The sequence below is a fragment of the Pelodiscus sinensis genome, chromosome 1 (genome assembly GCF_049634645.1).
Source record: "Pelodiscus sinensis isolate JC-2024 chromosome 1, ASM4963464v1, whole genome shotgun sequence".
NCBI lineage: Eukaryota > Metazoa > Chordata > Testudines > Trionychidae > Pelodiscus > Pelodiscus sinensis.
Genome location: NC_134711.1, coordinates 117,689,264 through 117,703,868, shown reverse-complemented (window position 1 = coordinate 117,703,868; position 14,605 = coordinate 117,689,264). Strand labels below are relative to the sequence as shown.

General features: G+C 37.5%; 1 protein-coding gene and 1 long non-coding RNA gene across 12 annotated transcripts in view; one reads left to right on the top strand and one right to left on the bottom strand.

Annotated features, from left to right (window-relative positions):
- Positions 1-14,605, bottom strand: part of C2CD5 (C2 calcium dependent domain containing 5) — a 129,427-nt gene that overhangs the window by 38,347 nt on the left and 76,475 nt on the right. For 7 of the 11 annotated variants that reach the window (XM_006121265.4, XM_075898311.1, XM_025183728.2 and 4 more), the window contains 3 exons: positions 9,648-9,762; positions 5,206-5,301; positions 2,758-2,949 (listed from right to left, as the gene is read on the bottom strand). In XM_006121265.4, coding sequence (XP_006121327.2) covers positions 2,758-2,949; positions 5,206-5,301; positions 9,648-9,762 — 403 coding nt within the window. Of the gene's footprint in view, positions 1-2,757; positions 2,950-5,112; positions 5,302-9,647; positions 9,763-14,605 lie in introns of all 11 variants that reach the window. The other 4 variants (XM_025183726.2, XM_025183729.2, XM_025183731.2 and 1 more) reach the window with 1 other exon arrangement.
- The window catches only part of LOC142818490 (uncharacterized), a 28,358-nt gene that overhangs the window by 350 nt on the left and 13,403 nt on the right, over positions 1-14,605 (top strand). Inside the window, exon 2 of the long non-coding RNA XR_012895980.1 lies at positions 4,812-4,903. This is a non-coding gene — a long non-coding RNA (uncharacterized LOC142818490). The remainder of the gene's footprint in view (positions 1-4,811; positions 4,904-14,605) is intronic.

Genomic DNA, 14,605 nt, shown 5'->3' with positions numbered 1-14,605 from the left:
TAACCTGGGCCCTTTTGGAGTAAATCTTGTGCAGGACCCTGAAAATAACTGGGATTGGTGGAAATGCATAGTGAAGCAGTTTGTTCCAATGCATCAGGAAAGCATCCTCCACATGGGAACAGAAGCAAGGACACTTGGTGGTGGAAAAAAAAAGTCTATGGATAGATAGCTCCATCAACAGAACATGGGCAAGCTCTGATGGATGTAACTCCCACTTGTGGTTGGTGGAGAAACTGCAGCTCAAAGCGTCCGCTGTAACATTGTTCACACCCGGGAGGTTATGAGGCTCTTAAGGGGACACCGCAGTGAATGCACCAATTCCACGGATGGCCTCAGCATAGAAGGATCGGGAACAGGCATCCCCTGCCTGTTTATATAGAACATAGTTGTCATATTGTCTGTAAGTACACAGATGACACAAGCTGGTAATGTTGGGAGCAAAACACATGCATGCATTCTTCACAGACCTGAGCTCGAGACTGATGTGTAGCATGGTTTCATGCGGTAACCACGTGCCCTGGGCTGTGTGCTGTTGAAGGTGTGCACTCCAACCCAGTAGGAAGGCGTCAGTAGTAATTTGCACCATTGGTTCGAGCTGATAGAAAGCAACACCTGCAAGAAGGCCATCAGGTAATGTCCACCATTTGAGAGAGTCCAATAGCTTATTTGGAATGGTAACAGATGTGAAGTAGGTGGTGGGATGGCATGTAGATTGACACCAGCCAATGTTGAAAGGGATGGAAGTGGAGATGCGCGAACTGCACCACTCCAAGTCTTGAGACTTCAAAAGGGCAAGTGCTGAAGCTTGTCTGTGTAACTCCTCTGGTGCTGAGGATGCTCAGGTCAGCCCCAAGGAAGTGAGAGAGCCGAAGAGGTGGTGAGGGTAGATGGTCTCGCCACCCTGTGGTACTGGAACTGCCTAGTGTGTCTCTCTTGCTAACTCTGAGAGACGAAGACGGAGGAAGAGACTTTGCGGTAAAAGCTCTCTTCTTTGAGGCTTTATGTGGCCAGGCTGAGGCCAATCTTTTCTTTGATGTCTCCAGTTGAGGTGGAGACTATAACTCAGCTATAGGTTCATAAACTTCTCAAATAAAATCATTTGGAGACTAAGCTCCCTGTTCTTTCTGGCATGGGCTGTCAGGCTACAGCAGTGTTCATGTTTCTGAGGTACACGAGCCTCTCTTAGGCAGCGAATACAGGACTCATGACTATCTGAAACTGGCATGAATTCGTGACATGAGTTGCACTTTTTGAACCCCAGTGATGAACTCGTCTGTGGCTGCCTTTTTCTTTCCTTCTTTTTTCTCTCTTAATTTTGTATTTATTTATAATTTTTTAAGGGAAACAGAACAAAAAGGTGATGAGGAGGAAAATAAATCACGCGGCCAGTCTTTTCAGTCAGCTCTCCTCTGATGAAACTTTCACTTTTTTTTTAAACAGATAACGAGAACAATAACAACTGACTAGTCTAAGAAACAACAACAAACTAAGCTAATTAACTGCATGTGAAGAAAAATTCCTGAGGCTCCGTCCATGACTGAGGGCGGGGTTACTAAGGAACGGAAAGGAGGGTAGTTTGGGCCACATACACAAGATGCATGCATGGCTCAACTGATAATTGCTTTAAACGACTCAAATCTGCGGCTCTGATGACTCCCATCAACCAACAGTGGAGTGTCTACGGGGACATCACTTGAATAATTACTACCACTATTTAAAGCTGAATATGAAGATAATGTACAGGCTCCAGCTGATACAGAACATATCTGCCCATCTTTCCCATGATTCAAGCCACTATGACCACTTCCATTTTGTACTCAAGTCCTTCCACTGGCTCCCAGTTAGCTTCCAATGTCAATTCAAGTCCCAGTTACATCAATCTATGAATTACCACAACAGCTCTGCTCCTCTGGGACAACATGGATCTCAAAGCTCAGAACAAAATGTGAGATCTGGGGCAAAAGTATTCACAATCAAGAGGATCCAGCTATGGAATAATCTACCAGAGAACAGAAAAACCCACAGCCTGACCATCTTTAGGAAAAAGTTTCAGAGACTTCCTCTTTAAAAAAGCCTTTCCACGACAAGTGATACAGTTATAATACAATTTTGACACCATGACATTCTCCATGGATTTTTGTTAATGCTATTGATTTAATGTGGAAGGTATCCAGATACAACAATGATGATCATCCATATAAAACTCTTAAGATGCTATCTTTTATTGCCACATGATGCAAACTATTTAATTTGAACTTAAATCAGATTTTTTTCTAATCTGTCAAAGATGACTATCTTTGAATTGGACAAAAGTAATCAGGAATCTGCTTGGAAGCACATAATAGCTTACAGACACACCCACACTCCAATAGCCAAAAGAAAAAGAAAACAGGCTGGTGATAGTAGTCTTATACAGCAGTCTAAACTGAGCAGTAAAAAAAGGCGTAAGTTTCTTATGCAGTCATATACCAAATGCTCAGAGATGTAAAATAAGAGATATATGTGGTCATTATTTCTATATGGTTCTAGACTTGCAACTCTTAGTCCAACATTTGCCTCAATAAAAACATCTTCCATCTGGCATTATGAAGCTCATAGATCCCAGCACCCATGTATTATAGATTAGTATCAAAAAAGCACAAAACTAAAATTAATGACATCACAACAGGAAAAATACAAGCTTACAGTTAGCTGCCAATTGCTTCATATACTTAAACATAAAATACAAAATAAATAAATAAGAAAAATAAATCCTACCTGGCTTGAATAAGACATCCCTTCCCAATAACCATTGCCTCTGTGGGCAGATCTATAGTGGTGAAAAGAACATCAGGAACCTTTTGTTTTCTGCAGTTGTAACAGTAAGTGAGATGAGCAGGAAATGGCATGTTCAGTTCATCGTATGGTATGTGGCAAAATCCACAACCCAGAGGTGAAGTTTCTTCTGTCCTAGAAGTACATTTTGGAAAAGTATATTTAAAACACCTGTGCACCATCTTAAGAAATATTATGCACATGTGAGTATGAAATGGCCTATACATACAACTACATAAGCTATACATATGCAGCCAAATTCTGTTCTATTACATCTGTGCAACAGGTTAATAGGATTTTATCAATGTAACAGAACAGACAGAGGTGATGTGCTATTCTCTAAACAATAAAAACAGTATCTGTACCAACTGTTATCCAGGGATCAAAAAATGACAGCATAAAATGGCCAGTGGTTATATTAGCCCAAGATATTACTGCAATAGCTTTAAGATCTAACTCTTGCTAGCTGTGGGTGGTCTGCAGTATATCACACCTTTACAAAGGAGTCTGTTGGGTAAATACATATCAAATCTCTTTTACATGAACTATGTTTGAATAACCTATGCAAAATTATCAGCAGAAATTAAATGTCAGTCATCCTACTGGGGCATAGTATAATACAAGTAGTCATTATAAGGGAAAGAACCACTGAGAACTTCCCAAGATACAGTATGGCTACGTCTACACTGGCCCCAAATTCCGGAAAAGTCATGCAAAGCAGGTAAATCAGAATAGGGAAATCCGCGGGGGATTTAAATATCCCCCGCGGATTTAAATAAACATGTCCGCCGCTTTTTTTCTGGAATTTTTTCTTTCGCTTTTCAAGGAATACTTGAAAGTAGGAATAAGAGATCCTCCGGAAAAGGGCTTTATTCCGGAGGATCGCGCCAGTCTAGACGCTTTTTTCCGGCTTTTCCCCAAGCCGGGAAAAAAGCGGCGGACATGTTTATTTAAATCCGCGGGGTATATTTAAATCCCCGGCGGATTTCCCTATTCTGACTTACCTGCTTTGCATGACTTTTCCGGAATTTGGGGCCAGTGTAGACGTAGCCTATGAAAAAAACCTCACTATTCACTTAGTTGAAACAAAATATGTTAGCAGAACAGTTGCAAAAATACATGGAAGACTATAAACAATGCAGTCTTAAAAAAAATATGGTTTTGTAACATGCTATGTAAAAGCATCATTGTAAAATGTTGTCCTGTACAGAACTTTGAGTAAAATTTTAAAAAGAAGCCAAGTGACTTAGGAATTTAAGTCCCATTAATTTTAAAAGAAATTTGGGCACTAAAGAGCTTGTCATTTTTTAAAATGAGACTTAGACTTGTACACATTTCAAATTTGGTTATTTTATCTGCTTTTATTATTGAAAATAAATGTCATTCTCCCTTGAACAACCCATTCATCAAGCTTATAAACTATGTCATGATCAAAAATTTATTTTTTTGTTGTTGTTGTAACATTAAGAACTTGACATTTCTTTAGATGTCAGCAGGGGAAGCGGAGGTTGAGCAGCAATGTATTATATGTTCTGTTGGGACATGAAAAAAGTAAAGTAAGGGATTTTGTATTTGTTTAAAAGGGTCAACAAGTTGTAGTTGCTGGAAAAGGTAATAGTCTCTTCCTAATTAAAAAATCCAAAACTAAATATTGAGATACACTGCATTACAGTGAGGTGATAAAATTTTATCTTTTGCCCTGCACTACCCTTAGGATATATGATTATTTCAGTGAAAATACTGAAAGAGTCCTATTGACACACAACAATTATCTTGTCTGCACTCAATTATCTTGAAAGTCCCTCGCTCTTAAAAAAACAGAGCAAACAAAAAACAGAGGTCAAATAGCCAACAATTTGTGTTAGTTGGCCAATTCAATTTTTTTTCTTTTCCATCAACCTTTATAATTTTGTTTAAAATCTTCAGTTTAAACATATATTTTTAATATTTGTGTTCAATTTTGTTTTATACTCAAAGGTATTTTATTTTCTATACAGCCACTGTATGCAACAAAAACAATGGTGCACAACCACGATTTGGATTATACAAATCATCATATGACTGTCACTTTTTCGAATGTGCTACACAGGTAAGAAAGATATGTGAAGAGTGGCAAAGAAAAAGCTTGAGTTATAATTCTGTGTTAGTAGTCAAACGTGTTACCTTATTCAGGCTGTTAGAAATAAAAACAGAATATCTAATTTGGTGCAGAATTCCATTACTTCTGTTGTTGTTGTTAGTGAAAAAAATCAGTAAAGTGGTTGGTCCCGCATCCTGCACTGTAACACTGTAACCTACCCTAATAGAGAAGAACTATCTTGGTTCTGAGGAAAAAAATCAACCTCTCCCTTCTCTGACCCTATGGAAAAGAAGCCAGGCTGCCATGACAACCTTTGTTCCAAACAGCCTTCCATGGTGCCATCCTGGAGAAACCTAGGGTTCAGTACAGCCGCTGTGCCAGACGCAGATAAAATACAGACCTCTTCACTATAAAAAGAAAAGAATTACAAAGACGTGAATTCCTAATTTCATGTTAAATATGCTTTTTCTTAAAGTAATCAATTTAAAAAGCTTGTTCAAAAGCCACAGTGAATTAAAAATATCTGTTAACCTTTGTGAAATCAAGATAGCAGCAATAACAATACCTAGCAGATTAACTAATTAAACCACACAAATAGCCTTGTGAGATATGTCAATTTTAAATGGAGAAAAAAGAATGCAGATAAATTAAAGAGACATGCCCATAGCTGCAAAGAGACTCAATATAAGAAGTGGAATTTTAAAATAAGAGTTCTTGGCTCCTACTTCTGTTCTTAGCCCACTAGAATTCACCCAGGAAATATAGATTTAAGAAACCAGAGAGTGCCTGGGAATGTTGCAGAAAAGGCGTAGTTGTTTACCAAAGTTAAGGATGGAAGCTGAAAACCCCGTCATCCAACATTCACTGTCAAAATGCAGTTACAAAGCAACACAGACAAGCTGCATCTTAGTAATTCATGGGATAAAAGCAAAAAAAGTAAAATTTTAAAGTCCAAACATCAACTACAGAATTACATCTATGTAATATATTCTATTCTATGTTTAAAAGAGCTAAATCATATCAATGTTAAAACTAAAACAGTAGTGACCATACAACATTTCATGTTTCTACAATTTTATAAATTTTAGATAGGGAACCAAAACTATAAGGGAAAACACCAAATCAAAGCTACTACACTGAAAAACAACACAGATGCCCTTCATCCTTTCTTAGAATGAGAAATTGGTCCTATTTACCTGTAATTTCTAATGTATTACCTCCTCCTGACCCAACCCTCAGATACAGCATGTCTGGCAAGCCAATACTGTAAAAGACTCAAATACTTATTTAAGGCATGGAATCAGTTCAAAATTAAAATCATCAGGGGACCGGACCCATATATTATTATTCCACAATCAGTGAAGAAGTATTTTCAACGCTAACCCCTATCAATACATCAAAATGTAAAGTATACTATTGATTGTCTACATATATTTATGAAAAAGTAGTATGTTCCTGGCCCATACCAAAACAAAAATTAGTATGAAAGAAAAAAGGAACTGAACTACTTATTATTTATGGGAAAAAAGTAATTTATAATCAGGATGAACAGATTCCCATTTTCACTACAAACCCTACTCTACCACAGCATGGAAAACTTTACTCACAAAATGATGAATTTGAAAAAAAGGAAAGCTTGTATAAGTTAAAGACTTTGTTTTTTTCAGCCAGCACATTAGTCCTCATAGTATACAATAAGGCCATAAACCTGGTAGAAACTGTCATGACACTTTCAGATTGTCGATGTCTGGTCATCTTCTACCATGATGCATTTTTTTATTCATCTTCTGAAGATTCTCTTTGGATGTGTTCTTCCTTTTTGTAGCTTACCATTGTCACTGCAAACAGAGACTAATTTTCCATCTTGTTTTGTTCTTTAAGGGAAAAATCTTAACATCACATAGCCCTTCCAGTGGTTGGGATGAGATCAAATGGATAGAATTTCTTCTTGAGATGTATGCATCACCAGCAGGAAAGTCTAAGAACAGCTTTATCCTTATAAATACATAATATAGCTTCTCTGTGAAGGGGATACTTAGTTCTAAGATCACGATAGCTAAGGAAACAGCTATTTGGAAGGCCAACTTAAGAGCCAGGACTTAAAAAGATAGTTCATATAGATTGTTGAGCAGAGTTTGTCACATAATGCAGCAACTCCACATTAAACATGGATAAATAGGAAGGTTATGGAAGCATTGAACCAATCTTCAAAACCTTAAGAGAAAAATGTCAAAACATCACAAATACAGGTTGAACCTCTCTAGTTTGGCACCCTCTGGTCAGGTAACATCTGTGATTCGGCATGATTTTAGTTACCTGGATGTCCATTAATCATGGATGTGGCCAAAATTCCCATGATCCCATAAAGTTTGTTTACAGACACCAGTGTTCTCTGCTGTTATTTAGCTCTAATTTACCCCTAAATGTCTTCTAAGAGCCCAGTAAGCAGTGGAAGTGGTGGTAATGCTGCTAGACATATTGACATACTGTAATTCAGCAAATTCTTCAGTTCAGCACTGGTCAGGTCCTGAGGGTGCCGGACTAGATGTTCAACCTGTATTTTGAAATTACTAGGCCTTGGGCCCATACTGAGACAAACACCAGAACTGTGGTGTTGACTTGATTTCAGGGGAAAAGAAAAACCCCAGTACAAGTGCTCATCTAAAGGAGCTCTTTCCTGTGTGACTTCTAATGAATTGGAGTCACCGAACTGGAAGAACCTTCAAGAGGTCATCAAGTCTTGTCCCCTGCACTCATGGCAGGACGAACCATCTTCTTCACCATCCCTACCATGCGTTTGTCTAACCTGCTCTTAAAAATCTACCATAGAGATTCCACAACCACTCTAGGTAATTTATTCCCATGCTTAACCACTCTGACGGTTCAAATTTTCCTAATGTCCAACCTAAATCTCCTACTATGCTGCAATTTATCTTCATCGCTTCTTGTCCTATTAACCTCTTGATAAGAAGAATAATTTTTCTCCCTCCTGCTTGTAACAAACTTTTAGGTGCTTAAAAGCTGTTATGTCCTCTCTCAATCTTCCCCTTTCCAGACTAAACAAACAAACCCAGTTCTTTCAATCTTCCCTCAGAGGTCATGTTTTCTAGACCTTTACTACATTTTCTTGCTCTTCGGTGGATTTTCTCCAATTTGTCCACATCTTTCCTGAAATGTGTTGCACAGAACTGGACAAAATATAGAAATGCTCCAACTTAGTCTAGCACTGAAAAAAATCTCTTCTCAAATATCCTTATTCTCTGATCTAACAGTTGAACTGAAGTGGAAATCATGACACTGGTGATCTAAATATGTGAAATTTTCAATTCTAGCCATCCCAGCATTCTAGTTATCCAATTGAAAACCTCCACTGCAAGACTACAGCCTTGCTCTGTCACTCAGCTCTTATGTTTAGGATCCCTTTCAAATGTACAACTTTTATTTACATACTCGATTCTGCCACACTGAATAGCATTTCAGCCATCTCCGTGATGCTTTGCTTCTAATCTCATTTCCTTTCCTACCTACCCAATTATACTACTTTAAGTGTGTGTGGAATTACTAATATGTTTATCTTGAACTAGGAAAGCCACCTGAAGCTGAGCCAGACAAGGGAGTCCTTGGTGCTTGAATGTCTAGGGAACATATGTGACCCATCATTTTCTCCCTCTGCTATTATGGAAGTGATGCCAATCATCAGCTCTTTAAGTGTGTCTCTTCTCCTTGCTTCTCCTTTATAACTGATGCTTGCTGAATATCCTTGTTTGGTTCTGGTTGCTTTCTGGAGCTGAAACAAAATATGACCTTCTCTGGACCTGACAAGCTGGAAGTAGATACAAGAATTCCATACACTTATATACAGAAGGTGGGTGAGATATTCTTACCCTTCAAAGCATGGGATAGGTCAGTGCACTTCTGCTTCTTAGCTGGCAGTGTGTTGTTGAGCTGGCACCTTGTATTTCAGTTGGATGGAAAGCAGCCTAGCATAGCTATTGGAGCCACAGCAATTGAACCTAACTGCTCTCTGAGAGACCTACTTGTCTTTATCACTTTAGGGAAAACATTACTGTGGAATGAAGCCACAGCTATGACCATTTTGACATCTTTGTCTGGGAAAGTGATTTGACTATTTCACATGAGTGGAAAATTAAAATCCTTTACATTTTGGTCACAAAGACTATACACATTATTTTCTCCCTGTGGAACTGAAGGCAAAAATCATGGCCAGTATTTCTCAAAGAGAGATCCCGGACAGGAGCATTCAGCCTGCAGTACTCCAGCTCTGGGAGGCAAGATCCTCTTGGTCAGTTTACAGGCAATTCCTAGAGAAAGACCCCCTGCTTCCATGCCTTAAAAACGTCTATTTTACTTCTGAATTATCAGTCATTCCTTGACAATAAAGTGCAACATATTTATGTGAAATGTCCAGACATTATGGCAGATAAATTGAGAATTAAACAAGTTAATATTAACTGACAAAAGAAAATACACAGACTTAAAGTCTAGCAGTAGCAGGATAAGGAATAGTTTTGACAAAGGCTACAGAATTAATTCTGAAAAACATAAGAAGACACAGCTGTTTATCCCAAGTTTGAAACCTATGATGAAAGATATTTTAGTAAACTCTTCAAAACTGGTATGCTACATGATATCAGTATCTGAATTTTATTCTCTATCCCCATTTTTAAACTACAGAAGATAGTACAGAATTATTTTTCTATGGCATTTAGAAAATCAAATCATCATGATTTACCAAATGCTAGTAGATTCACTGTAGCCCACTACAGCATGACAACCCAATGCCTTGGCATGGGATTTTATCTCTTGTCTGATTTCTGCCCACCACGCATCTCGTGTTTCTGGTTCATCTGAAAGACAAAGTATAAATCAGTTAACTATTCTGTAGCACATCAATGTGATTAAACTTTAAGCTGTCTATTAAATGCTGTTTTAATGTGTTATAATACACTTGCCACTTTGAATGTTTTCCCCCTACCTATTTTGTCTTACTCAATAAACACAAGTAGTATTGCTCACTACTTGAGAAAAAAAGGCCAACATGATTCATTTACTTCCTTGTTTCTCACCACTGGAAATAGAATTTGTTGGATTAGCTGTATTTTTATTGCTGTCCCTACAGCAGCAGCAACCAAAACACTGTAGCCTCTGCTCTAAATTTTACCCACTCAAAGATCATATTGTTAATTTGCCAAGAGCCTGAGAGCTGTTAATTTGCATAAACTGATATAGATTTTAAACAGCCACATCTCCATATTAAAGAGTAGGTCACAGGTCAACACAGCTTTGCAGTCCACATCTCACATTTTCGGTACTTGTCACCCAATGTTTTAAACTCTTATTTCTCAAAAACTATTTGTTTAGCATCCATACCTTATTAACCAAAGTAATTTTACTATCTAAATGGTAAGGGCAAAGAATTTTTAAAAATACCATCTACGTTTCCTGAATACTTCTTATATTAAACATTCAAATGCAGTATTAAATGCTACCAAAAAGCTTTTGAGTAACATTCATTTATAAAAATACTTTTTAAACAAAGACTCTAATCCTGCAGATCCTCCAACTGTAGAATCAGTAGTTCTGGTGTGTCTGTTCTTTCAAGAGTACATTCATATATCTGCAGTACTTATATTTAAAAGTTGTTTAAATTTTTGATAAAATATAGTTAATAAATCACTAATACATAGATCTCAGAGAGGTAGACATGTTAAATACTAACACATTTATTACGGTATTAGGGCATGCTGCACAGGGATCTGCCTACATGGATGGACCCTTATGATTTCAGAGTCCCACTGAAAGAGGACTTTGCATAGGCACAAGCACATGCCTGTACAGATTTATTTGGAAAATTAGGGCTCAAAACACCTATTCCAAAATGTGAGTCATACTGGGAACCAGCCATGTAAACATTTTACCACAAGTGCAGCATGATGAATATCAGTATATATAATGTACAGGAGCCACACACAACATATTAATTCCATGACTGGGCTAAATTTCAACAAACTCACAAACTTTAAAAAGCAGCTGCTTGGAAATTTGTGAATTAGATCCAAAATACTACTTGCAAAATATATTTATTTGAAAATACACTTCAGCTTTTGTTTTAAAAGTATTTCTGCATCTCTAAAATAGAAACTAGCAATTATTCCTTCTATCAATCAAAAGCTTACAAGGATATTTGTGGGGAAATACAATGTATTTTACTGAGGTTTTACATTGTGCTCTCTCCAGCTAGTCCTGATCTTTAACTCTTGCATCGATGACATTCTAACAACTCTGCAAGCTTTATTGGAGGAAAGAAATATATTAAACAGCACAAAATTAACTAAAAAACTCAGTGAAATATGCATGTGTATATATTTTAATTATACACACACGTCACTCTTCATAGGAATTCACTACAGTGAGAATTGCAATTCACACTCTAAAGGAATTTGTTACTTGCACTAACTTAACCATAAAACAACTGCCATGTTAGCCAGTTTACACTGGCTGCATCTAGACTGGCAAGTTTTTCCACAAGAGGACCAGTGTAAACAACATGGTATTGTTTTGCGCAAAAAAGCCCCGATCGCGAAAATGGCAATCGGGGCTTTCTTGCGCAAAACCGCGTCTAGACTGGCACGGACGCTTTTCCGCAAAAAGCGCTTTTGCGGAAAAGCGTCCGTGCCAATCTAGACGCTCTTTTCTGCAAATGCTTTTAACGGAAAAACTTTTCCGTTAAAAGCATTTGCGGAAAATCATGCCAGTCTAGACGTAGCACCGTGTTTAGTAATAAAAACCCATGCACTGTGTGTGATTTGTGTATTTCTCTTAACTGCAGAAGTGAATAAATTGGTTATACATTTAAAGCAACATTAATGTAAGCTTTTTATGCTTTCATTAATGGGAGCATTAGGTCATTAAAAGCTATTTTGACTACATACTTGAACACAGGAAACCCAGCCCGCACTGAGAATCTGCACTCAAACCCTCATTCAGGTCCCATGCTTTTCACCTGCTAGAAACTGGGAACACTACAGAGGTAGTCCTTTCAAATTCTAGGGAGAAAACTACAAATGCCAGCCAAAGGGGAGGCAGATGTAGAAGAAAGAGCGGCAAGGATATTCTGAAGTGTGTCATCCCTAACTCTCTCAGAGCTGTGGGATATTCTCAGTGAGGCAGGTCCAGAAAGTAAAATCTCAGGAGGGACTCCTCTACCTAAACCCAATCAAGATAAATAATTCAAACATTAATGTGTATGTCTATTACATAACTAAGTTTGCTAATGCTGTTATGTGTAACAAGAGAAGTGGCATTTACATTAGCTACTCAGCATACTTCCTAATTAGTTAGAATGGGCAACAGGTATCTATCTAGACTCATTTGTTGAAACAGTCCTCTACTACATTATGGCTTCGTGCAGAGAAACATTTGCAACAACAAAAAGGGACTAGAATCTCATTATCTTAGTATGCTCCTTTTTTGCAGCTGTGCATAAAGAGCTTGATACAAAAGGATCTACTACAATGCTTATCAGTTTCCCAGTGCAAGATTAATTATGGAAAGTGTTACAGTTGGGCAACAGTTGCTGCTGCTGGTTCACAGACCAAAAAAAGTGCAACAAAAAGGGGGAAGGGAGTGAGAAAATATTGAACTGTTAGGAGAAAAACAAACAGGGAAAGAAAAAGGTGAGAGAAGAAAGAGCAATACAAATGCAACCAGAAATGCAACTCAAACAAGGATAGGGAGGTAGTAAAACAAAGAGAAACAAGTGGACAGAGAAAAACAGCAGAACCAACAATGGTTCCCCACAATGGTACCACATATTTCCCCCCACTGAGATTTTGGGTATGAGGACTACAAACTCTAGGAGTGAGCTTCCTAAAAAATTAGAAAACCATTTTACAACTCACTTCACACTAAAACAATGTATATTATATGAGGGAGGGTGTAGTCATAGCACCTAAGAGACTCACTGCTATTTCTTTTAGCCGTAGGCTGCTCAGACAACACTTTACCCCTCATTCTTTCCTCATATTTTGGCCAATATATCAGGAATAGTAAAATGAAAAGTAAAAGCATTATTAATCCACAGTAATATTATGGGCCTGATCCCACTCCCATTAAAGTAAAAAACTGTTTTCCCCATTACAATGGGAAACAGGACTAGGCCCAATACCACTGATAAATGGTCAACCAATTGTCATTACACAAGATTAAAAAGAAATCCCACAGGAGCCATATTTGCCAATAAATGCATAGGAGTGAAGAGACCTTCTTATGTCTTTTAAAAGCAGGGCTATTTTTTCCCAAATGTGGTAAGATATTGTGAATCAAGATAATTTATATATATGTGAATATATAAAACTCTACATTAACATAGAACACTGTGCATTAGCATTTAGTACACACAAACTTACCTTTGCATATTAAAATTCAAAATGATTTTATACAGTTAAAGTCAGACACCACAACATCAGAATAGTAATTGATACAAAACACTGAATGCAGTGCAATGTGTAGGCATTCATATTTTTGGACAAATATATTCACCACAAGCAGCCTTTTATTTTGACACATGAGCCACACAATTCCACATGGGGATGCCATTATAGCATTTACAAGTTTAGTAAAGCTAAGGATTTACATAAACATTAAAGGAGTTAGGGGAAGCAGGATGGCATGTGTCCAGTACACTCCAAAAGGGTGTCTGTTTTGTTTTTGGCTAAAGCAAAAGCTTAAAGAACTAAGGGTTCGCAAAGCAGTTCAGCAGACAGTAGCCAGAAACGGTGGGTTTTTTGGCGCATGCTTGGATCAGGTGACAGTACAGACTGAAAACTATGGCAGCTCACTGAAATGGTTACAGAAAGTAATGGCCCTGAATTCTAGGTGAAAGCAAAGGCAAGCATACATAGCACTCAATCACAAGCTTTTCTAGCAAACCTATTAAATAGTTTAGCAAGGGTTTTCTAAAACTTTAAGCAAAAGGTTTGCAAAATTTCTATTCCTGTTAATTGCTCTTTATTGTTAACCAGATTTGTGAATATTTAATTAAAGAACATGTCTGTATTAATGTTTCAACATCAGCATGATGCCTCCATCAAAGTGAAAATATTAGCATATTTTTTCTAGAGCTGAAAGATTTGACAAATTATGTAAATGAGAAGGTATTCTTCAGAGATACAGTGCAAACTAAATCCTGCTCCAACTGAAAAGTCTAAAACTTACTGTTTATTGAACAGTTTTGGAAAATGCAAACAAATGCATCACAACTGTGTTCTAAAGCTATTTTCTTGAACCCCAAATATTCTTTCTAATCAGTTCCAATTGCAGTCAGTTTTTATTGTGTGTGTGGTTTTTTTTTTTAAGAATGCAAGTTTGTTCTCTATTAGTCTGTATATAGCCACAGGACAAAATCCTATCTATCTCCCATCTCTCTGGATGGTGACTCCTAGACAGAGCAGAACTTATATAGTTATACTGTTCTGGGTGGCAAGGGGGAATATATTTCCAGAGTCTAGATTCTCAGCATCTTCTCTGCATGGAACTTGTATTTTTTTCCAATGGTAAATTAGGCCAACTTTCAGGGGCTCAGTGAGTCAGAACTATTTTCTGAGAACTCTCATCTTGCACAGGAGAATTTAAACTTATTTTTTTAAGAGTCTGTAAATCCATAAATTACAAGTATAGCCATCAAAATAT